General features: G+C 39.1%; 1 protein-coding gene across 1 annotated transcript in view; it reads right to left on the reverse strand.

Moving 5' to 3' along the window:
* Nucleotides 1-26,383, reverse strand: part of rpa1 (replication protein A1) — a 90,726-nt gene that overhangs the window by 61,911 nt on the left and 2,432 nt on the right. Inside the window, exons 3-6 of the mRNA XM_061878123.1 lie at nt 19,814-19,892; nt 16,433-16,541; nt 16,247-16,335; nt 16,090-16,167 (exon numbers count right to left, since the gene is read on the reverse strand). Coding sequence (XP_061734107.1) covers nt 16,090-16,167; nt 16,247-16,335; nt 16,433-16,541; nt 19,814-19,892 — 355 coding nt within the window. The remainder of the gene's footprint in view (nt 1-16,089; nt 16,168-16,246; nt 16,336-16,432; nt 16,542-19,813; nt 19,893-26,383) is intronic.

The following is a 26,383-nucleotide window of genomic DNA, read 5'->3' on the forward strand; positions in this document are numbered from 1 at the left end:
TAAACCCATTCATTCATTCACAGTAAATGGTTGTCACATTTTTCAGACCGAAACTTTGGCAAACAGATTCCCCCTAAATTGTACAACCGGGTTAGGAAATATAAGATGACACAAAGCTAAGATGTTAATCTTCCCCCACCCCCCCACCCCCCATGTATGCATGGCATTGTGGGTAGTTGTTATGTTGCGTTTATGTGTTATAGAGCCAATGTTCTCCAGAAATGTGTTTGGTGTGGGTTCACAGAGTGTGGCGCATATTAGTAAGAGTGTTAAAGTTAACCTTTTACGCAACCTTCAGTGTAAAAGGTATGGCTGTTGACCAAGTATGCATTGCAATCTCGTATGAGAAACAGTTTTAGCCTCATTAATGTACAAAATATGTCCAAAGTTGCAATTAAACTGCAGAGTAGGGATGCAACGACATTGATAAGCATTAACAGTATTTCCACTGTATGTAAGTAAGTAGCCCACCGCCAATGTTTACAAATGATTCCCATAAATTTTACTAATTCATTTTTACTTGTAAATGGACTAGGGTAGGACTGGACAATATGGCCTTTTATTAATATCTAGATATTTTTAGGCCATATCGTGATACACTATATCAGGGGTCACTATTGTGGTGCCCGCGGGCGTAAGGACCAGATGAGTCGCCCGCTGGCCTGTTCTAAAAAATAGCTCAAATAGCAGCACTTACCAGTGAGCTGCCTCAATTTTTTAAATTGTATTTATTTACTAGCAAGCTGGTCTCGCTTTGCTTGACATTTTTAATTCTAAGAGAGACAAAACTCAAATAGAATTTGGTCTTCGTTTAAATAAATTCATTTATTTTTTTACTTTGCTTCTGATAACTTTCAGAAAGACAATTTTAGAAAAAAAATACAACTTAAAACATTTTAGGATTTTTAAAACACATATACCTTTTTACCTTTTAAAGTCTTTCCTCTTCTTTCCTGACAATTTAAATCAATGTTCAAGTATTTTTTTTATTGTAAATAATAATAATTACATTTTATTTTTATTCTTCATTTTAGTTTCTGTTTTTTCGACAAAGAATATTTGTGAAATATTTCTTCACACTTATGATTAAAATTAAAAACAATTACTCCGGCAAATCTAGAAAATCTGTAGAATCAAATTTAAATCTTATTCAAAAGTCTTTCGATTTTCTTTTAAAATTTTAGTTCTGGAAAACTAGAAGTAATAATGATTTGTCTTTGTTAGAAATATAGCTTGGTCCAATTTGTTATATATTCTAACAAAGTGCAGATTGGATTTTAACCTATTTAAAACATGTCATCAAAATTCTAAAATTAATCTTAATCAGGAAAAATGACTAATGATGTTCCATAAATTCTTTTAGTTTTTTCAAAAAGATTCAAATTAGCTAGTTTTTCCTCTTCATTTTTTTGGGTTGAATTTTGAATTTAAAGAGTCGAAATTGAAGAAACTCTGTTTCAAAATAAAATGTTAAAATGTTAATCTTTTTCGTGTTTTCTCCTCTTTTAAACTGTTCAATAAAGTGTTTTTTTCATCATTTATTCTCTACAAAAAAAAACAAAATTGACTGTGGGACCCCAGAATGTGTTATTTATCTCAAACATGTTATAATAGCAGAATGAACATTGATTACTATTTTGCATGCAAATAATGCAATTAATTGTATTGCATTCTAAAAATATAAAACTGTTGTCATTATTATTAAGTAGTTTGTCTTTTTATATTGTTTATGTATTGTTGGCAGATTGAAAACAGCTCAGCGGATTTGCGTGGAGAAACCACTATTTAAACGGCACAGTGTAATAACCATCAAAAACGCACGGTTTTTTATATGCGGTCACACCACACAGGCTGTGAGCGCACCGGTTTTAATTAGCACACACAAATTGACACAATCAACCACGGACGCGTTTCAGCTGTGGATGTCAGCCTTCAATAATGAAAACAGGCGTTTAGGAAATAAGACAATTAGGCCGAACGCAATAATTAAGAGCACATCTTAACATCCGGTTATGTCCCAAAAATTGACTGTGGGACCCCAGAATGTGTTTTCATCTCAAACATGTTATAATAGCAGAATGAACAATGATTACTATTTTGCATGCAAATAATGCAATTAACTGTATTGCATTCTTTAAATCTAAAACTGTTGTCATTATTATTAGGTAGTTTGTCTTTTTATATTGTTTATGTATTGTTGGCAGATTGAAAACAGCTCAGCGGATTTGCGTAGAGAAACCACTATTTAAACGGCACAGTGTAATAATCATCAAAAACGCACGGTTTTGTATATGCGGCCACACGACACAGGCTGTGAGCGCACCGGTTTTAATTAGCATACACAAATTGACACAATCAACCACGGACGCGTTTCAGCTGTGGATGTCAGCCTTCAATAATGAAAACAGGCGTTTAGGAAATAAGACAATTAGGCCAAACGCAATAATTAAGAGCACATCTTAACATCCGGTTATGTCCCAAAAATTGACTGTGGGACCCCAGAATGTGTTATTTATCTCAAACATGTTATAATAGCAAAATGAAAATTGATTACTATTTTGTATGCAAATAATGCAATTAATTGTATTGCATTCTTAAAATCTAGAACTGTTGTCATTATTATTAAGTAGTTTGTCTTTTTATATTGTTTATGTATTGTTGGCAGATTGAAAACAGCTCAGCGGATTTGCGTGGAGAAACCACTATTTAAACGGCACAGTGTAATCATCAAAAACGCACGGTTTTGTATATGCGGCCACACCACACAGGCTGTGAGCGCACCGGTTTTAATTAGCATACACAAACTGACACAATCAACCACGGACGCGTTTCAGCTGTGGATGTCAGCCTTCAATAACGAAAACAGGCGTTTAGGAAATAAGACAATTAGGCCGAACGCAATAATTAAGAGCACATCTTAGCATCCGGTTATGTCCCAAAAATTGACTGTGGGACCCCAGAATGTGGGGCGGTATAGCTCGGTTGGTAGAGTGGCTGTGCCAGCAACTTGAGGGTTGCAGGTTTGATTCCCGCTTCCGCCATCCTAGTCACTGCCGTTGTGTCCTTGGGCAAGACACTTTACCCACCTGCTCCCAGTGCCACCCACACTGGTTTAAATGTAACTTAGATATTGGGTTTCACTATGTAAAGCGCTTTGAGTCACTAGAGAAAAGCGCTATATAAATATACCTCACTTCACTTCACTCAAACATCTTATAATAGCAGAATGAACATTGATTACTATTTTGCATGCAAATAATGCAATTAATTGTATTGCATTCTAAAAATATAAAACTGTTGTCATTATTATTAAGTAGTTTGTCTTTTTATATTGTTTATGTATTGTTTGCAGGTTACTGTTATATCCCAAAAATTTACTGTGGGACCCCAAAATGTGTTTTCATTTCAAACAGAATGAAATTTGATTATTATTATTAGCACAGACAAATTGACACAATCAACCACGGACGCGTTTCAGCTGTGCGTGTCAGCCTTCAATAATAAAATCAGGCGTTTAGGGAAAAAAAAAACAATTTGGCCAAATGCAATAATTGAGAGCACATCTTAACATCCTGTTATATCCCAAAAGTTTACTGCGGGACCCCATTTTTATGACTTGATGGGGTTTAGTAAAAATCCCTGGCAGTATTTGTGTTAGCAAAACAACAGCAGGCGGCTGTGGCCTGCGGGCCGGTTCTAATACCAATGAAATATCATCCCGTGGGGCCATAGATCATTCATTTACCCCTGCTTTAAACAGTCCGTCTTTTCTCTGCATCCGTCCTTCAGCTCCACCATGAACTTTGTGGTCACAGATGCCATTGTTTGTTACATTTGCCCATTGAGGACTAACGTGTGAGAGCGGCCATGTGGCGCCAAGATGATCCACAGAAGTGTGAGGCGCTGCTACCTTCACCCACCAAGAGAGGTGGAGAAGTGACACCCTCTTTACTAGAGTGGCACATTTGCTCACACGGAGGATTAGAGTTCAAAGTGTCCACTTAAGTCCTCCCACTTGGCCAAGCGCTGCACTCGCGGTAATTAAGCCCCGGCTGAAGCACAGAGAAGTGAACAATGACGACGCTGATGAGGATGCTCGCCTCAAACTCACACTAGGGACCATTTAGTGTTGCCAATCAACCTATCCCCAGGTGCATGTCTTTGGAGGTGGGAGGGGCCTATCCCCAGGTGCATGTCTTTGGAGGTGGGAGGGGCCAATCCCCAGCTGCATGTCTTTGGAGGTGGGAGGGGCCTATCCCCAGGTGCATGTCTTTGGAGGTGGGAGGGGCCTATCCCTGGGTGCAAGTCTTTGGAGGTGGGAGGGGCCTATCCCTAGGTGCATGTCTTTGGAGGGGCCTATCCCCAGGTGCATGTCTTTGGTGGTGGGAGGGGCCTATCCCCAGGTGCATGTCTTTGGAGGTGGGAGGGGCCTATCCCTAGGTGCATGTCTTTGGAGGTGGGAGGGGCCTATCCCCAGGTGCATGTCTTTGGTGGTGGGAGGGGCCTATCCCTAGCTGCATGTCTTTGGAGGTGGGAGGGGCCTATCCCCAGGTGCATGTCTTTAGAGGTGGGAGGGGCCTATCCCCAGGTGCATGTCTTTAGAGGTGGGAGGGGCCTATCCCCAGGTGCATGTCTTTGGAGGTAGGAGGGGCCTATCCCCAGGTGCATGTCTTTGGAGGTGGGAGGGGCCTATCCCCAGGTGCATGTCTTTGGAGGTAGGAGGGGCCTATCCCCAGGTGCATGTCTTTGGAGGTGGGAGGGGCCTATCCCTAGGTGCATGTCTTTGGAGGTGGGAGGGGCATATCCCCAGGTGCATGTCTTTGGAGGTGGGAGGGGCCTATCCCTAGGTGCATGTCTTTGGAGGTGGGAGGGGCCTATCCCCAGGTGCATGTCTTTGGAGGTGGGAGGGGCCAATCCCCAGCTGCATGTCTTTGGAGGTGGGAGGGGCCTATCCCCAGGTGCATGTCTTTGGAGGTGGGAGGGGCCTATCCCTGGGTGCAAGTCTTTGGAGGTGGGAGGGGCCTATCCCTAGGTGCATGTCTTTGGAGGGGCCTATCCCCAGGTGCATGTCTTTGGTGGTGGGAGGGGCCTATCCCCAGGTGCATGTCTTTGGAGGTGGGAGGGGCCTATCCCTAGGTGCATGTCTTTGGAGGTGGGAGGGGCCTATCCCCAGGTGCATGTCTTTGGTGGTGGGAGGGGCCTATCCCTAGCTGCATGTCTTTGGAGGTGGGAGGGGCCTATCCCCAGGTGCATGTCTTTAGAGGTGGGAGGGGCCTATCCCCAGGTGCATGTCTTTAGAGGTGGGAGGGGCCTATCCCCAGGTGCATGTCTTTGGAGGTAGGAGGGGCCTATCCCCAGGTGCATGTCTTTGGAGGTGGGAGGGGCCTATCCCCAGGTGCATGTCTTTGGAGGTAGGAGGGGCCTATCCCCAGGTGCATGTCTTTGGAGGTGGGAGGGGCCTATCCCTAGGTGCATGTCTTTGGAGGTGGGAGGGGCATATCCCCAGGTGCATGTCTTTGGAGGTGGGAGGGGCCTATCCCTAGGTGCATGTCTTTGGAGGTGGGAGGGGCCTATCCCCAGGTGCATGTCTTTGGTGGTGGGAGGGGCCTATCCCTAGGTGCATGTCTTTGGAGGTGGGAGGGGCCTATCCCTAGCTGCATGTCTTTGGAGGTGGGAGGGGCCTATCCCCAGGTGCATGTCTTTGGAGGTGGGAGGGGCCTATCCCCAGGTGCATGTCTTTGGAGGTAGGAGGGGCCTATCCCCAGGTGCATGTCTTTGGAGGTGGGAGGGGCCTATCCCCAGGTGCATGTCTTTGGAGGTGGGAGGGGCCTATCCCCAGGCAACACTAAATGGTCCCTAGTGTGTGAATGTTGTCTGTCTATCTGTGTTGGCCCTGTGATGAGGTGGCGACTTGTCCAGGGTGTAGCCCGCCTTCCGCCCGATTGTAGCTGAGATAGGCACCAGCGCCCCCCGCGAACCCAAAGGGAATAAACGGTAGGAAATGGATGGATGGGTCATTAAATGATAAGAAAACTACATTTATGGTGTTTAATGGTGCAAAAACAACATTTGAAGCAAAATTAAAATTAAATCTAGTGGAAATTGATATATGAAACTAAATTCTTGGGAATAAAAATGAATCATAAATGATGTTAGAAACCACACATTGAATATATAAAAGGGAAAAATATCCAAATTCATTGCTATTCTTTATAAAATAAAACACATGCTGGATAAGAAATGTCTGCATATGTTATATTATCTTTTTATTTGCCCATACTTAATGTGTTGGAATTTTGGGAAATGTTTATAGAACAAATATAGAGCCAATAATTAAAGTTAAAAAAAGGCTGATTAGAATAATACACAACATACCAATCCATTATTTATAAGTTGTAAAGTGTTAACATTTTCAGATATTTTGTTTTTAAAAACAGTGGAAATTATGTTTGGAGTAAAGAACAACAGCCTTCAAGTTTGTATTCTTAGCTTCTTTCCATTAAGAGGAGAAAACGATCTTTTACGGGGATATTGATGTCAAGTATGTAAAGCGAGAAGGAATATAAAATACAAATGTATTTCAGTCTTAAGAATTAAATGGTGGAACACGCTCAGTGATGAGCTGAAGTACTTCTTTGGTAAGCTTTAAGAAAACCTTGAAAGGTGAAATAACTAAAAATTATAAAATATAGTAACAATTATTTTCATCCCAATGATTTTTTTTTTTAACGTTTCTGTTCCAGGTAATCTTATTTTCAGCGAAAGTGTAGGATAGGCAAATGTAAATCTTGGCTTCAGCCTGTTCTTTTTTCCGTCATTCTTTTTATTTTATTTTATTTTTGTGTGTAAATGTGTGTGATTGTTGTGTATCTGTCATCTGTACTGTTAAACTGCTCACACAGAATGGTTAACGGCTGATTATATGACCGAAATAAACTTATTTCATTCATTCACTCAATTTATTTTAGTCATCCCTTTTCTACTGCTTGTCCCTTTTGGGGGGGCTGGAGCCTATCTCAGCTGGATTCGGGCGGTAGGCGGGGTACACCCTGAACAAGTCGCCACCTCATCGCAGTATTTTATTTTAATTTTATTCATTAAAAAATAATAATAGATACCAAAGTGCATGAATTAAGATATAATACAGTGGATGCATATGCAAAAGTGCAATATATTTATCTGTACAGTCATCTATTTATTTATATCTGCACCTTGTTTATCCTGCACTACCATGAGCTAATGCAACAAAATGTTGTTCTTATTTGTACTGTAAAGTTCACATTTGAATGACAATAAAAAAAAAAAGAAGTCTAAGTCTGCTTGCTATGCAACACCACTTAAGGTTTAAAGAGTAGATAAATGCTGCTATCTGGTGGTTAAAAGAAAGTCATGCAGAAAAAAATAAAACAAATCAAAGCAAAGTAATAATAATAATATTAACAAAGCAATTAATTAAAAAAAAATAATACAAAATATACATATATATATATATATCGTTATATTAAATATTTTTTTTTTACTGTTTTTCTCTTTTTGGAGGGATTGGCATTGTTGGGATATGAAAAATATATATACATTTTCACATTTATGGATGTATGCCCATCCATCCATTTCCTACCACTTGTCCCTTTTGGGGTCGTGGGCAATGCTGGAGCATATCTTGGCGTCCATCCATTTTCTACCTCCTATCCCTTTCAGGGTTGCTGGAGAATAATAATTAATGCATAACATAAATTAATTGTCATACTTTGATAAGAATAACAAACCAAATTACACAAAATTCCTGGCAGTAAACCTGCAATATTATTTTCTCAAGTTCTTCTTTATTACACTTTGCACTATTTTAGTAAAATTCATGACACATTTCTTACATATTCCTTATTTATGCACCTTAATTTAAAAGAGGTTATTTTACGTCATGGTTTTTATTGTGATTTTTGAATTGTGTTTATATTGATTACATTTCCTTTCCTATCTGCCTTGGTAGCTCATTGGAAGGTAACATTTTTTTTTGCATCCATTTACTACCGCTTATTCCCTTTTGGGGTCGCGGGGGGCGCTGGCGCCTATCTCAGCTACAATCGGGCAGAAGGCGGTGTCCACCCTGGACAAGTCGCCACCTCATCACAGTATTTTATTTGAATTTATTCATTAAATAATAGTAATAATAAGAAGATATAATGCAGTGTTTGCTTGCTGTACAACACTTGGGTTTGAAAAAGTAAATGCTGCCATCTGGTGGTTAAAAGAAAGTCATGCAAACTAACTAAAACAATTTAGAGCAAAGTAATATTAATATTAACAAATACATTTATTAAAAAATAATAATAAAACAAATATATATATACATGGTTATGATAGCTTTTTTTTGCTGTTGTTTTTCTTTTTGGGGGGGTTGGCATCTTTGGGATATAAAAAATATATACATTTTGACATTTATAGATGAATGTATGCAAATATGATGAAATTATTTGAACGTCTGATGCTGAATGTTAATAAAAATTTCATAAATAAATAAATATATATATATACACAAAAGTTATGCATTTAGTTCTTGAAATGTATTGTTCGCCATAGTCAAATTAAAACATTTATAGTGTTCTACAGATGTGGTAAATTATATCTATTATACAAATACACCACATTCTCAAATGGAGTCCCATCTTTGATGGGAGACCTACTATGGGTAACAGTCATTTAGTTTTAAGGATCTAAAGCAGGGGTGCCCATTACGTCGATCGCGAGCTACCAGTCGACCGTGTGTGTCAGTCGATCTCCAGCCAGGCTTTTAAAAAAAATAGACCTAAAAATGAGTGATCATCAATCTTCACCAAGACGTCACTTAAATGACATTCACGGTACCGGAGGGTCTTGTGAGATGACGCTGGCTGCTGCAAGATCATTATTATGAAAATATGACCGAGAGGAAGGCGAGAAACACTTTTTATTTCAACAGACTCTCGCGCCGTACCTTCCGTCAAAACTCTAAAGGCCGACTGCACATTTCCTATCTTCACAATAAAAGCCCTGCTTCATGCTGCCTGCGCTAACTAAATACAGAGTCTCGGAAAACTGGCGTGCACAAGCGATCCCTCAGAAAGCTGGCGTGCACATCACTTGTGCACGCCAGCTTTCCGAGACTCTTATTTTGTTAGCGCAGGCAGCATGAAGCAGGGCTTTTATTGTGAAGATAGGAAATGTGCAGTCGGCCTTTAGAGTTTTGACGGAAGGGACGGCGCGAAAGTCTGTTGAAATAAAAAGTGTTTCTCGCCTTCCTCTCTGTCATTTTTTCATAATAATGAACTGGCAGCAGCCAGCGTCATCTCACAAGACCCTCGGGTGCCGTGAATGTCAATCAAGCAAGCTACGGAATTTGCCGCCAATGTTTTTCTTGTAAAGTGTATGGAAGCTGGATGAATTAGATGCCAAAAACCAACCACTTTCACGTGGTATTGTACAGAAAGGACAACTTTTTTTCTCCCCTATTCGAAAATGTGGGCGTTATCATCATTACTGTCTGATTCCAATCAATGCAAGTCATCAGAATCAGGTAATACACCAACTTATATTCTTGTCTTCGTGAAAGAAAGACATCTGTATGTGTTACACATGCTTGTATTATCATTAAACACATTTAACTTGTTTACAAAAATGTCTCTTTCATAAATAAATAAATATAAATGATATATATAAATGAGGTAGATCCCCTCGAGTTGGTCAATTGAAAAGTAGCTCGCCTGCAGAAAAAGTGTGGGCACCCCTGCTCTAAAGCATGCGTGTCAGAGTCATTTTCACTGAGTTATGTCTGCCATCGGAGGGCCACGTGTATCAGCAAATATTATATTAATTTACCAATGCATTTGATCATTATAGATATATACTTTCATGTACACTGTAAAAAATATTTAGTTTTTGGAGAAAAAAAAAGGACAAGTTAAATATACAGTGTTGTTTTTTAGCATATTAAGGTACATTGAAAAATAGTAGCACTATTTTTGATGGCAGCTTAATTGCCAAAATATTTTTTTTTCAACAGCATATTAGTGTAAATGGAAAAACAGTACCAGTGTTAATTATTTAACAGTGTGCAATTTGATGGATGACTTGCTTTAAAATCATAAGTCTAGCAATATTGGACACAATTAGTTTGAAAAAGTTCATGCGGTACACTTTGCTTTCTGTCAAAATGGAAAAATCAAATAAATGTATTAAAAAAATACATGTAAGGTACTTTCTTGACGTACATTGTTTGCAGGCCATATAAAATGAAGTGGAGGGCCACATTTGGCCACCGGGTCTGGACTTTGACACACATGTGACATAAAGTCACACACTGAGAAAAATTCAATCACGTTGCAGCTAAAGTGGAAAATCTACATGGACTGCAAAAAGTTAGTCTTCAAAAAAGAAGAAAAAAACTAACAAAAATGAGGGGTATTTTATTTCAACTGAGCAGAATGATCTGCCAATAGAAGAAGAACATTTGGCTTGTCAAGACTTTCCAAAAAAAAGTCAAATGAGCTAACCTCAATAAAGCCAAAAATAGCTTAAAATAAATATATTCTCACTAATAAGAAGTGCACTTTTATTGCAAGAAAAAACCATGGTACCTTTTTGCTCAATATGTTGAAAACTATTCTTAAATGAAGTAAATGCTGATGCCGTTATCTTGACATCATGATATGTGCTCGCCATACATTTCTTCAAACCAGCAAACTTATACTAAAAACTCGTTTATCGTTCTTGATGGAAAGGCAACAAGGCAAGCTCTTGTTACTCTCGGGCAGAGGTGGTTAGTAACGCGCTACATTTACTCCGTTACATTTACTTGAGTAACTTTTGGGATAAATTGTACTTCTACGAGTAGTTTTTATGCAACATACTTTTACTTGAGTATATTTATAGAGAAGAAACGCTACTTTTACTCCGTTCATTTATCTACATTCAGCTCGCTACTCGCTACTTTTTTTTATCGATCTATTAATGTTTGTTTTGGTTAATGACAGAGCTTCAAAGCAGGAACTACGCATGCCTGCGTTTCACCAATCAAATGCAGTCACTGGTGACGTTGGACCAATCAAACAGAGCCAGGCGGTCACGTGACCGTCACACGTAGATCCCGACATGTTGAAAAACTTATCGAGGTGTTACCATTTAGTGGTCAATTGTACGGATTATGTACTGTACTGTGCAATATACTAATAAAAGTTTCAATCAATCAATCAACAGTGTAAAGAAAAAAAGACACTTTTTATTTCAACCGTACTTCCCGTCAAAAGCCTAAAGACTGATCGCACAGTTCCTGTCTTCACAATAAAAGCGCCGCTCCATCAACAAAATAAGGGTCTCCGAAAGCCAGCCCAAGCTACGGAGTTTGCCGCCAATGTATTTCTTGTAAAGTGTATAAAAACGAATATGGAAGCTGGACAAATAAGATGCCAAAAACCAACGACTTCCATGTGGTATTAGACAGAAAAGAGGAACTTTTTTTCTCCATTTGAAAACGTGGACGTCTGATTCCAATCAATGCAAGTCATCAGAATCAGGTAATACACCAACTTATATTCTTGTCTTTGTGAAAGATAGGAATCTATATGTTAAACATGCATGTATATTCATTAAAACACCTTTAACATGTCAACAAAAACGGCAAAATAAATAAAAATTAATTATATACTGTATATATAAATGTGTGTATGTATACATATATGTATGATTTGTGTGTGTATATATGATATGTGTATGTATATGTATATATGAGGTAGATCACCTCGACTTGGTCATTTACTAAGTAATTGATCAAAGTTAAAAAACTTACTGGGGTGTTACCATTTAGTGGTCAATTGTAGGGAATATGTACTGTACTGTGCAATCTACTAATAAAAGTTTTAAACAATCAATCAATCAATCAATCAATCAAATCAATGAATGCCTACTGAGGCTCTGGTGCTGTTAAGTTATTGTGGTCCAATGTGCCATTTTTTTAAATGTTATTTTAATGTACTATTATTTAATATATAATATTGTTTTAGTTGCTTAAGAAATATTCCTGGCTATGAATTTGCTCATTGCTATTTTTATGTTTTTGTGCATTATTTGTTGCCGTAATCAAGTTACTTATCAGTTACTCAGTACTTGAGTAGTTTTTTCACAACATACTTTTTACTTTTACTCAAGTAAATATTTGGGTGACTACTCCTTACTTTTACTTGAGTAATAAATCTCTAAAGTAACAGTACTCTTACTTGAGTACAATTTCTGGCTACTCTACCCACCTCTGCTCTCGGGTCTCCTAGCCGTCTGAAAATGCATTTTTCCATCGACAACATGACATCATCGCGCCAAGTGCGTGCTCTTTCAGTCAATTAGTGCGCATATAAACAGCCCCGCCCCCGCCCACAATGTTTTTAATTGTAATTTTGAAGAATTTATCTGAATGTGCATGAACTATTTCTGTTCAAAACTGTTAGAAATGTTAAATGGTTAAATATTAACTGTCAGTTTACTGTACTGTGCCAACTCAACTGTACTCCTATATGAGTACACATTTTCTAACTAAACAGCAGACCATTCTTCTTGGAAAAACATATTTTTAAAGACCAAACTGTGGTACGCTGCATTCTACAGGACAGTGGAGGCTTGTCCCCATACCAATATGTTGGTACCGGTACCGAAATGTATTTCCATACATTACTAATTAAGGGGACCACAAAAATGTCATGATTGGCTTAATTTGGACAAAAAATCTTCGGGTACATAAATAAATGTTTATTATTGTAAGTTAGTAGTAAGTAAACAAACAAAGACTCCTAATTAGTCTGCAGTAACATATTGTGTCATTTATACACCTATTATTTTATACATATTATGGAGGGACAAACTGTAAAAAATGATTATTAATCCACTTGTTCATTTACTGTTAATATCTGTTTATTTTCTGTTTTAACATGTTCTATCTACAATTGTTAAAATGTAATAATTACTTATTCTTCTCTTCTTTGATACTTGACATTAGTTTTGGATGATACCACACATTTAGGTATCGATCCGATACCAAGTAGTTACAGGATCATACAATAGAATATACCTAATAAACCAATAATAATATGATTTAAAAATTCTGATGTAAAGGGTAGGTGTCGTACTTTTTTGTGTTTTAACATGTTCTATCTACACTTTTGTTAAAATGTAATAATCACTTATTCTCGTTTTTCATACCTTACATTAGTTTTGGATGACACCACACTTAGGTATCGATCCGATACCAAGTAGTTACAGGATCATACAATAGAATATACCTAATAAACCAATAATAATATGATTTAAAAATTCTGATGTAAAGGGTGGGTGTCATACTTTTTTGTGTTTTAACATGTTCTATCTACACTTTTGTTCAAATGTAATAATCACTTATTCTTCTCTTTTTTCATACCTTACATTAGTTTTGGATGATACCACACATTTAGGTATCGACCCGATACCAAGTAGTTACAGGATCAAACAATATAATACCTAATAAACCAACACTAAACTGTGCCAAGTGTACTCCTATATGAGAACACATTTTCTATTGTTTCTTTGAAATTAAAACAGCAAAGTCCATTTGGTTTTAATTATGAGACACAATTGTGTCAAAGTCATGTTTTTTTTAAATTTATTTCCTGCTTGAAACAAGAAATGATTATTTTAAAAAAGTAGTTTTCTACTTGTGAGCGTTGATGACACAGCTTTGCAACACTTGTAATTCTACTTTCAAGCATGTTTTACTCAATATAAGTCATCACATCTCAGCAACAAGCTGTAATATCTTACTGACATCATTTAGAACACTTAAAAAAAGTAAAAGACTAACATAAAATCTGCTTAGTGAGAAAAATGCTCTTATCAGACAGAAAATAAGCAAATGTCAGCCTTATTTGAGATATATATTAGGGGTGGGCAAATTAGTGCGTTAATTATGAGTTAACTCATCAATCCATTAACGCCGACAATTATTTTATCGCACATTTGCGTATGTTGTTTACATGCTTTTATTTTGTTAACGCCTTTTCTTAACAAGATGGCGTCGCCCGGCGTCGAGGGGCTCTTGGTAAAGATGGAACATTTGGCAAAAATACCGGACAATTCTGCAAATTTCATGGCTGCCTTACAGCGTGGTCACTCCGGGATCACTTACGACCGCCAGACAATTCTGGATGTGGATAGATCGGGCCGTTTTGGACTGAATGACGCGTGCTTGCTAGACCGGCTAGCTAGCATGGGAATACTTTGCCGGCTACATCCAGCGGCCTGTGAAGCAGCGGAGTGTATGTGTTGTCTGTCTATTTATGAATAATGCAGACCAGGAGTGTTGGCTGAGTTCTTAATGTTTACTTTCAGAGCGTGCATATCACAACATACAAGATGCCGTCATGGCGACACAACCTATGCTCGTCACTCCTGTTGCATGCTGGGTAGGGTAGTTATTTTATTCCCTGGCTCATAACATCACAATATAGTACCATGTATATGATGCGTTCAGTTTATCAAAGCACCAAGCAAACAATCGGAAAATTCCCATCATATCAATTCCTAGATATGGTCATAATTATTTTAAGTGCACTACGCAGAATAAACACAACATTATTAATATTGCTACTACGGATAATTTGATCAAAAATTCCCTAAAACAGCCCACTACCTATAATATAGGTTTTTTAAACATAAGATCCCTGATAAAAAAAATGTTTCTGCTGTTACCTCAGAAATTGCCTGTTCAGATGTTATGATTGTGGCTCAGAGATTTGTATGTAGATTATATTTATTTTCCATAACAAACAGGATAATTTAAATACCCTGGCAGTGGCAATAAGCTTAAATGTTTGTATTTACATTTTTTGAGTTGATTTTCATAAAATATGCTATTTAACTGCTACTGTTTAACCTTCCTCTTGTGTTAGCTTTCTGTTACCATCTCTTATGTTAACGGGTCGGTTTTGACCCATGTTTTAAATCAGCTGTAAAATACACTAAAAACAATGATCTATCATCCAATTTGTTTCTCATCTCTTGGTTACCTCGTTAGGCTTCCTTATCCTTGAAAATATTGGTTTTAATATTTTTGGTTTGGGCCATTGGGCCTTATTTTGGCAGTATACCCCTCGATTTCAATTTTTAAAAATGGTAAAACGAACCTCAAAAGAATCATATAAATAAAAAAAAGGTTGTTGTGTTACCTAACTGTTACTAAGGGGTATTAGAACACATCTCTTAAATAAATGTGTTTTGTTTATTTTTTCATTTTAAGAATTTTAACTATAGTAACATCTATGGTGTTACGGGTCAATTTTGACCCATATATATTTACTTCAAGAAAAAGGCTAAAAAGTATTTTTTTTTCAGCAACAGAAATCCAACATCAAACAAACAACCAATCAAGCAAATGAAACCAAGAAAAATAGATTACTAGTTCCAAAACTAATAAAAAAACAAAATCAGAGTGGCAAAAAGTGACACTTTTAGTGTCCGTCTTTTGTTTGTTTTTGTACAGGATAACAAAGTAAAATGAGAATCCACTAAAGCTCACATGATTGGGAGAGGAGCTGGCTGTCAGTGTGTTCAGTTTTGGCTCTTATCATTGCTTTATCATCTTATTTTTATAACCGGGTCGAAACCGACCCTAACAACACCAAGGGCATAATTTCTACCAGAGCATTTTATAATTTAGTGAAAAAAATTAAAATGTTTTATTTTGTTGACAAAGAGGTTCCTGACAAAGTCAAAAAGCTTTGATGCAAAAAAATAAATGTGGTGTTTTTATGCATTTAAAAACTAAAACGGGTCGGTGCCGACCCTAACACAAGACAAAGGTTAACAAGGACTGATTTAAATTGTGTTTGCACAACAAATGTTTTGGCGCTTTTGTTCATGTGAGAGAATATTCCAATAAAGGTGCACTACACACTACTTTTGAATTCATTATTGGGCTTTGCGTATACAATGCAGTTAATCGCGATTAATCGGAGAAATAGTGCGATTAACTTCGATTAAAATTTCTAATCGTTGCCCAGCCCTAATACTTAGATTTCAGTTTCTGCAGTGTGGACTCACCATTATTTCCTGCTTGCGGCTGCAGCGGAGGGCGGCTGGTGGGGGGGGCGGCCTGCGCCGGGGGGGCTTTAGGCTGAGCTGCGTGGATGATTTGTCATATGTGAGTTGGATATGTAAAAGTGTAACTTAAAGACAGATTCCACACAAGAAGAGTTACCGTCACTGTAAGGCACGGGGTCGCCGATACGACTGTTGACTTCGGCGGCAGACTTGAGGACCTCCACTTCCAGGATGATCACCACGCGTCTAAAATGTAGAGTTTTGAACACGTTCTATTAAAAAGCCGTCTGGGAAGCAGGTGGACTCATCCGAAGGAGGAGGAGAAGAAGAAGAAGACGCGCACCGCCCGTCCTTCAGAATGTTGGTGACATGTCTCTTCAGCAGACAGATGCAGTTGGGGGCCAGCTGGTTGTCCTCGGCCATGCAGTTGAGCTGCGTGCACAGCATGAACGCTGCAGGAGAGACAAACATTTAGCAGGAGACACCTTGTGTACTTTCTCCCACCGCTCACCACCAAATGTACGCCACACAACTAAACAGCGGACCATTCTTCTTGGAAAAACATATTTTTAAAGACCAAACTGTGGTACGCTGCATTCTACAGGACAGTGGGGGCTTGTCCCCATACCAATATGTTGGTACCGGTACCAAAATGTATTTCCATACATTTCTACATAAAGGGGACCACAAAAATGTCATGATTGGCTTAATTTGGACAAAAAATCTTAGGGTGCATAAATAAATGTTTATTATTGTAAGTTAGTAGTAAGTAAACAAACAAAGACTCCTAATTAGTTTGCAGTAACATATTGTGTCATTTATACACCTATTATGAGGGACAAACTGTAAAAAATGATTATTAATCCACTTGTTCATTTACTGTTAATATCTGTTTATTTACTGTTTTAACATGTTCTATCTACACTTCTGTTAAAATGTAATAATCACTTATTCTTCTCTTCTTTGATACGTGACATTAGTTTTGGATGATACCACACATTTAGGTATCGATCCGATACCAAGTAGTTACAGGATCATACAATAGAATATAATACCTAATAAACCAATATTAATATGATTTAAAAATTTTGATGTAAAGGGTAGGTGTCGTACTTTTTTGTTTTTTAACGTAATAATCAGTTATTCTTCTCTTTTTTCATACCTTACATTAGTTTTGGATGATACCACACATTTAGGTATCGATCCGATACCAAGTAGTTACAGGATCAAACAATATAATATAATACCTAATAAACCAACACTGATGAAGAAATACTGATATAAAGGGTAGGTGTCGTGCTGTTTTCTCTCTTAACATGTTCTATCTACACTTCTGTTAAAATGTAATAATTACTTATTCTTCTCTGACACTTGACATTAGTTTTGGATGATACCACACATTTAGGTATCGATCCGATACCAAGTAGTTACAGGATCATACAATAGAATATTATACCTAATAAACCAATAATAATATGATTTAAAAATTCTGATGTAAAGGGTAGGTGTCGTGCTGTTTTCTCTCTTAACATGTTCTATCTACACTTTTGTTAAAATGTAATAATCACTTATTCTTCTCTTCTCTGATACGTGACTAGTTTTGGATGATACCACACATTTAGCTATCGATCCGATCCAAAGTAGTTACAGAATCATACAGTAAAATATAATACCTAATAAACCATTACTGATGAAGAAATATTGATAAAAAGGGTAGGTGTCGTGCTGTTTTCTGTTTTGACATGTTCTATCTACACTTCTGTTAAAATGTAATAATCACTTATTCTTCTCTTCTTTGATACTTGACATTAGTTTTGGATGATACCACACATTTAGGTATCGATCCGATACCAAGTAGTTACAGGATCATACAATAGAATATAACACCTAATAAACCAATAATAATATGATTTAAAAATTCCGATGTAAAGGGTAGGTGTCGTACTTTTTTGTGTTTTAACATGTTCTATCGACACTTTTGTCAAAATGTAATATTCACTTATTCTTCTCTTCTTTGATACTTGACAGTTTTGGATGATACCACACATTTAGGTATCGATGTGATACCAAGTAGTTACAGGTTCATACATTAGTCATATGCAAAGTCCTCGTGTGTCCAGGGACGTATTTACCGACTTCATAAACATAATATGAATATAAAAAAAGGTAAACAAATATCGATGTAATCATAGTAGCATCGACTAGACACACTCCTGTACTTGGTATCATTACAGTGGATGTCAGGTGTAGATCAACCCATGGCGTTTGTTTACATTGTGATGGTGGTGAGCTATTGTATCCTCCTATGGTGTGTAGTGAAGCCTGTTTAGCTATTCCTCATCCTGCAGTGATAATGATACTTTGTCGCCACGGAGGCCAGGATTAGTGACTTAGGAATGGATGTTAGCTGCATGTGTTAAAGCGGCTCTTCCTGAGGGTGTTTCAGTGCTATAACTTCACCTTTATCTTGACTTTTTTACACCAAAATGTCTACACACTGTGTCTGCTTCTAAGTACTCTGTGTGTGTGCGCTGCCGAACATGCTCCTCTGCTGGTAAAACCAACAATGTCACCACGTGACGACAACGCACTGTCATGCCCGTAAAAAAAAGGGGCTCAGGGGGGTCCGGTACTTTTTAAGAGATGGTATAGTACCGAATACTTTTCACTAGTGCTAGTACCAGTAAACCTGCAACCCTAGTAAAGAGTATTATTGCCTAAATTCAAACAGTGACTGTTCAATCTGTGCGTAGTATTAAAAATTAAATATATTTGTTAAATATAACCTCTGCTTTGTTTTTAATGAATACTTGGGCCTATTACGCTGTTGAATTTTATGGCAGGTCAATTATGATGGCACTTGGAAGGCAACATTTTTTTCCTGGAGGTGGCACTAGGTGAGAACAATTTGAGGACCAATCAGATAGTTAAAAAGTTGATAGTTTGCATGCACACACCCAATAAAAACACACCATCCATCCTTCATCCATCCATCCATCATCTTCCGCTTATCCGAGGTCGGGTCGCGGGGGCAGCAGCCTAAGCAGGGAAGCCCAGACTTCCCTATCTCCAGCCACTTCGTCTAGCTCTTCCCGGGGGATCCCGAGGCGTTCCCAGGCCAGCCGGGAGACATAGTCTTTCCAACGTGTCCTGGGTCTTCCCCGTGGCCTCCTACCAGCTGGACGTGCCCTAAACACATCCCTAGGGAGGCGTTCGGGTGGCATCCTGACCAGATGCCCGAACCACCTCATCTGGCTCCTCTCGATGTGGAGGAGCAGCGGCTTTACGTTGAGCTCCTCCCGGATGGCAGAGCTTCTCACCCTATCTCTAAGGGAGAGCCCCGCCACCCGGCGGAGGAAACTCATTTCGGCCGCTTGTACCCGTGATCTTATCCTTTCGGTCATGACCCAAAGCTCATGACCATAGGTGAGGATGGGAACGTAGATCGACCGGTAAATTGAGAGCTTTGCCTTCCGGCTCAGCTCCTTCTTCACCACAACGGATCGATACAACGTCCGCATTACTGAAGACGCCGCACCGAGGCACACATTGAGTACTATTTTTGGGGGGGTAAAAATAGCATCTTGTGTTTGCACCAATACTATACTTACATTTTAAGACAGAAAGCTAATCAAGATGATGTTTTTCCAATCCAAGTAAGCGTCTCAAACAACACCTAATGTGTCCGGAGGAGGTTATTAATAATCAAAGATGAGTAACTCACAGGACATAGTGTGTCGGCCATCACTCATCATCACTCGAAAGCGAGGAGGACCGCTTCCACTTTCAATCTTTCGAATGTTCTGGAACAGAAGGTTAAAGGTTTTGTTTTAAACAATTTAAGCTTTTTCGGCACTTTTCATTGACATATTTAAACATTCCTCTTCAATGAGGTGATGATTTTACTTGAAGGTCCAGGAAGTCCTGGTCTTATAGCATGAACCAGCAAATTAAAAATGTGTTAATAGTAACATTCAGGTGAGGACAATCATAAGTTGGATTATTGTGTGAACGCTCCAAACATTCACACTATAAAATCCATCCATCCATCCATCTTCTTCCGCTTATCCGAGGTCGGGTCGCGGGGGCAACAGCCTAAGCAGGGAAACCCAGACTTCCCTCTCCCCAGCCACTTGGTCTAGCTCTTCCCGGGGGATCCCGAGGCGTTCCCAGGCCAGCCGGGAGACATAGTCTTCCCAACGTGTCCTGGGTCTTCCCCGTGGCCTCCTACCGGTTGGACGCGCCCTAAACACCTCCCTAGGGAGGCGTTCGGGTGGCATCCTGACAAGATCTGGCTCCTCTCCATGTGAAGGAGCAGCAGCTTTACTTTGAGTTCCTCCCGGATGGCAGAGCTTCTCACCCTATCTCTAAGGGAGAGGAGGAAACTCATTTCGGCCGCTTGTACCCGTGATCTTATCCTTTCGGTCATGACCCAAAGCTCATGACCATAGGTGAGGATGGGAACGTAGATCAACCGGTAAATTGAGAGCTTTGCCTTCCGGCTCAGCTCCTTCTTCACCACAACGGATCGGTACAACGTCCGCATTACTGAAGACGCCGCCTGTCGATCTCACGATCCACTCTTCCCCCACTCCTGAACAAGACTCCTAGGTACTTGAACTCCTCCACTTGGGGCAGGGTCTCCTCCCCAACCCGGAGATGGCACTCCACCCTTTTCCGGGCGAGAACCATGGACTCGGACTTGGAGGTGCTGATTCTCATTCCGGTCGCTTCACACTCGGCTGCGAACCGATCCAGTGAGAGCTGAAGATCCTGGTCAGATGAAGCCATTAGGACCACATCATCTGCAAAAAGCAGAGACCTAATCCTGCGGTCACCAAACCGGAACCCCTCAACGCCTTGACTGCGCCTAGAAATTCTGTCCATAAAAGTTATGAACAGAATCGGTGACAAAGGACAGCCTTGGCGGAGTCCAACCCTCACTGGAAACGTGTCCGACTTACTGCCGGCAATGCGGACCAAGCTCTGACACTGATCATACAGGGAGCGGACCGCCACAATAAGACAGTCCGATACCCCATACTCTCTGATCACTCCCCACAGGACTTCCCGAGGGACACGGTCGAATGCCTTCTCCAAGTCCACAAAGCACATGTAGACTGGTTGGGCAAACTCCCACGCACCCTCAAGAACCCTGCCGAGAGTATAGAGCTGGTCCACAGTTCCACGACCAGGACAAAAACCACACTGTTCCTCCTGAATCCGAAGTTGGACTATCCGGCGTAGCCTCCTCTCCAGTACACCTGAATAAACCTTACCGGGAAGGCTGAGGAGTGTGATCCCACCATAGTTGGAACACACCCCCCGGTCCCCCTTCTTAAAGAGAGGGACCACCACCCCGGTCTGCCAATCCAGAGGTACCGCCCCCGATGTCCACGCGAAACTGCAGAGTCTTGTCAACCAAGACAGTATCTTTGTATATAAAAGCATTTTATTGTCAACTGTCTTGGTTGACAATAAAATGCTTTTATATACAAAGATTCTTCTATTTCTTCGTCACATTTCAGCGCGCTCAACCTTGCACATTTTTCACCTCTTTCAAAGCGTTCCAACTTCACAGTTGGATTCCTTTGACAAATTACAAAAATTCCCAGATTTCCCAGAATTCCAGGTTTTCCGGGACATTTTTCCCCATTCAAAATTAAATTGATCAATATTCAAACTTGCACCATTTCCACATTTGTCAACACATTCCATTCATTCTAACTATCCATTTTTTTTCTACCGCTTATTCCCTTCTTTGGGGTCGCTGGCGCCTATCTCAGCTACAATCGGGCAGAAGGCGGGGTACACACTGGACAAGTCGCTACCTCGTCGCAGGGCCAACACAGATAGACAGACAACATTCACACACTAGGGTCGATTTAGTGTTGCCAGTCAACCTATCCCCAGGAGCATGTCTTTGGAGGTGGGAGGGGCCTATCCCCAGGTGCATGTCTTTGGAAGTGGGAGGAAGCCGGAGTACCCGGAGGGAACCCACGCATTCACGGGGAGAACATGCAAACTCCACACAGAAAGATCCCGAGCCTGGATCTGAACCCAGGACTGCAGGGACTTCGTATTGTGAGCCAGACGCACTAACCCCTCTGCCACCGTGAAGCCCCATTCTAACTATCATTTTTCAAAGTTCCCCAAAAATTCCAGATTTTCCCGAAATTCCCAAATTTCCAGGAAGTTCCCCTTGAAATAAACGGGACATTTTTTCCAAGTTGCACAGTTCACACATCCTTCAACCTATTCAAAAAAAGAATTCCAACATCAATACATTCCACGGGACATTTTTCCCCATTCAAAATGAAATTGATCAATATTCAAACTTGCACCATTTCCACATTTGTCAACACATTCCATTCATTCTAACTATCATTTTTCAAAGTTCCCCAAAAATTCCAGATTTTCCCGAAATTCCCAGGAAGTTCCCCTTGAAATAAACGGGACATTTTTTCCCAAGTTGCACAGTTCACACATCCTTCAACCTATTCAAAAACGAATTCCAACATCAATACATTCCACTCATCCTGGACATTCAAACTAGCATTTTCCCAAGTTCAAAAAAATTCCAGGATTTTCCAGAATTCCTGATTTTCCGGGACATTTTTCCCATTCAAAATGAAATTGATCAATATTCAAACTCGCACCATTTCCACATTTGTCAACACATTCTATTCATTCTAACTATCATTTTTCAAAATTCCCAAAAAATTCCAGATTTTCCCGAAATTCCCAAATTTCCAGGAAGTTCCCCTTGAAATAAACGGGACATTTTTTTCCAAGTTGCACAGTTCACACATCCTTCAACCTATTCAAAAAAAGAATTCCAACATCAATACATTCCACTCATCCTGGACATTGAAACTAGCATTTTTCCGAGTTCAAAAAAATTCCAGGATTTTCCAGAATTCCTGACTTTCCGAGACATTTTCCCCATTCAAAATTAAATTGATCAATATTCAAACTTGCACCATTTCCACATTTGTCAACACATTCCATTCATTCTAACTATCATTTTTCAAAGTTCCCCAAAAATTCCAGATTTTCCCGAAATTCCCAGGAAGTTCCCCTTGAAATAAATGGGACATTTTTTCCAAGTTGCACAGTTCACACATCCTTCAACCTATTCAAAAAAAGAATTCCAACATCAATACATTCCACTCATCTTGGACATTCAAACTAGCATTTTTCCAAGTTCAAAAAAATTCCAGGATTTTCCAGAATTCCTGATTTTCCGAAACCTTATTTCCCTTTTTTCTGGTATCTACTCCATCCACGTATTTCAAGCCACTTCAACCGTCCTCTTAACCATTCCTCTTATTGAAGTGTGAATTATATTTATATAGCGCATTTCTCTAGTGACGCAAAGCGCTTTTCTATAGTGAAAAACAATATCTACGTTCCATTTAAAGCAGTGTGGGTGGTACTGGGAGCAGGTGGGTAAAGTGTCTTGCCCAAGGGCACAACGGCAGTGACTAGGATGGCAGAAGTGGGGATCGAACCTGGAACCCTCATGTTGCTACCAATCGAGAATCCCAGAAATTCCCTAATACAATTTCTCAATTCAACATGCTACAACTTCAACATTTCACCACCGTCTTGAAAAATTCCAAGACCAACCATTACAACTCATTCACGACATTGAAGTTTTTTTATTTTACCATAAAAAAAAAAAAAATCCAGATTTTCCCAAATTTCCAAGAAGTTCCTACTGAAATGAACGGAACATTTTTCCAAGTTGCACAACTCCCCACATTTTTCAACATATTCAAACCATTCCAACATCAACACATTTCGCCATTCTGGAAATTCCAACCATCATTTCTCCGAGTTCAGAAAATTCCCAGAATTTTCCAAAATTCCTGCCCTATTTCCACCCTTTTTTCTGACGACTACGCCTCTCACATTTTTCCAACACATTTCCACCGTCAAAACATTCCTCTTAATCAGGAAAAAAAATCAAAATTGCTCTTTGAACTTGAAAAATTCCTGGTTTTCCCGAATTTCCAGGAATTATGTAATACCGTTTCTCAATTGAACATGTTACTATTTCAACATTTCTCCACCGGTATTTCACCATTCTGGAAATTCCAACCATCATTTCTCCAAGTTCAGAAAATTTCCAGAATTTTCCAAAATTCCTGCCCTATTTCCACCCTTTTTTCTGACGACTACTTCTCTCACATTTTTCCAACACATTTCCACCGTCCAAACATTCCTCTTAATCAGGAAAAAAAAATCAAAATTGCTTTTTGAACTTGAAAAATTCCTGGTTTTCCCAAATTTCCAGGAATTATGTAATACCGTTTCTCAATTGAACATGTTACTACTTCAACATTTCTCCACCGGTATTTCACCATTCTGGAAATTCCAACCATCATTTCTCCAAGTTCAGAAAATTTCCAGAATTTTCCAAAATTCCTGCCCTATTTCCACCCTTTTTTCTGACGACTACTTCTCTCACATTTTTCCAACACATTTCCACCGTCCAAACATTCCTCTTAATCAGGAAAAAAAAATCAAAATTGCTTTTTGAACTTGAAAAATTCCTGGTTTTCCCAAATTTCCAGGAATTATGTAATACCGTTTCTCAATTGAACATGTTACTACTTCAACATTTCTCCACCGTTATTTCACCATTCTGGACATTCCAACCATCATTTCTCCAAGTTCAGAAAATTCCCAGAATTTTCCAAAATTCCTGCCCTATTTCCACCCTTTTTTCTGACGACGACTCCTCTCACATTTTTCCAACACATTTCCACCGTCAAAACATTCCTCTTAATCAGGAAAAAAAAATCAAAATTGCTTTTTGAACTTGAAAAATTCCTGGTTTTCCCAAATTTCCAGGAATTATGTAATACCGTTTCTCAATTGAACATGTTACTACTTCAACATTTCTCCACCGGTATTTCACCATTCTGGACATTCCAACCATCATTTCTCCGAGTTCAGAAAATTCCCAGAATTTTCCAAAATTCCTGCCCTATTTCCACCCCTTTTTCTGACTACGACTCCTCTCACATTTTTCCAACACATTTCCACCGTCAAAACATTCCTCTTAATCAGGAAAAAAAAAATCAAAATTGCTTTTTGAACTTGAAAAATTCCTGATTTTCCCAAATTTCCAGGAATTATGTAATACCATTTCTCAATTGAACATGTTACTACCTCAACATTTCTCCACCGTTATTTCACCATTCTGGACAGTCCAACCATCATTTTTCCAAGTTTAAAAAAAATCCAGGAATTTCCAGAATTCCTGCCTTATTTCCACCCTTTTTTTCTGGCGACTACTCCTCCCACATTTTTCCCAACACATTTCCACCGTCAAAACATTCCTCTTAATCAGGAAAAAAAAAACAAAATTCCATGTTTTCTAAAAAAATTCCAGGAATTCCATATTACAACATGTTACTACTTCAACAATTCCCAACCGATTTTCAAAAAATTCTAACATCAACCATTTCAATTAGTCATTCATCCATCCATCCATTTTATACTGCTTATTCCCTTAGGGGTCGCAGAGGGTGCTGGTGTTTATCTCAATTACAATCGGGCGGAAGGCGGCATACACCCTGGACAAGTCGCCATCTCCTCACAGGGCCAACACAATCAATGTTTAATTATATAGCCCTAAATCACAAGTATCTCAAAGGGCTGCACAAGCCACAACAACACACAAGGCAAGGAAAAACTCACAACCCACTGGGACGTCGATGGGAATGACTATGAGAAACCTTGGAGAGGACTGACAATGTGGGTAACCAACCATTCCAACTCGTTCAGACCTTTTTTTTTTCTTTTTTTTTTTACCATTTCCCAAAAAAAATACCGCTTTTGCCGAAATTCCAGGAAGTTCCTATGGAAATGAATGGGACATTCTCGCACCAAAACCATTTCTACAAACCTCGTTTCCATATGAGTTGGGAAATTGTGTTTGATGTAAATATAAACAGAATACAAATCCTTTTCAACCCATATTCAGTTGAATATGCTACAAAGACAACATATTTGATGTTCAAACTCATAAACTTTATTTTTCTTGCAAATAATAATTACCTTAGAATTTCATGGCTGCAACACGTGCCAAAGTAGTTGGGAAAGGGCATGTTCACCACTGTGTTACATCACCTTTTCTTTTAACAACACTCAATAAACGTTTGGGAACTGAAGAAACTAATTGTTGAAGCTTTGAAAGTGGAATTCTTTCCCATTCTTGTTTTATGTAGAGCTTCAGTCCTTCAACAGTCCGGGGTCTCCGCTGTCCTATTTTATGCTT

This window comes from Nerophis ophidion, linkage group LG18, assembly GCF_033978795.1.
Source record: "Nerophis ophidion isolate RoL-2023_Sa linkage group LG18, RoL_Noph_v1.0, whole genome shotgun sequence".
In the NCBI taxonomy this organism is placed as follows: domain Eukaryota; kingdom Metazoa; phylum Chordata; class Actinopteri; order Syngnathiformes; family Syngnathidae; genus Nerophis; species Nerophis ophidion.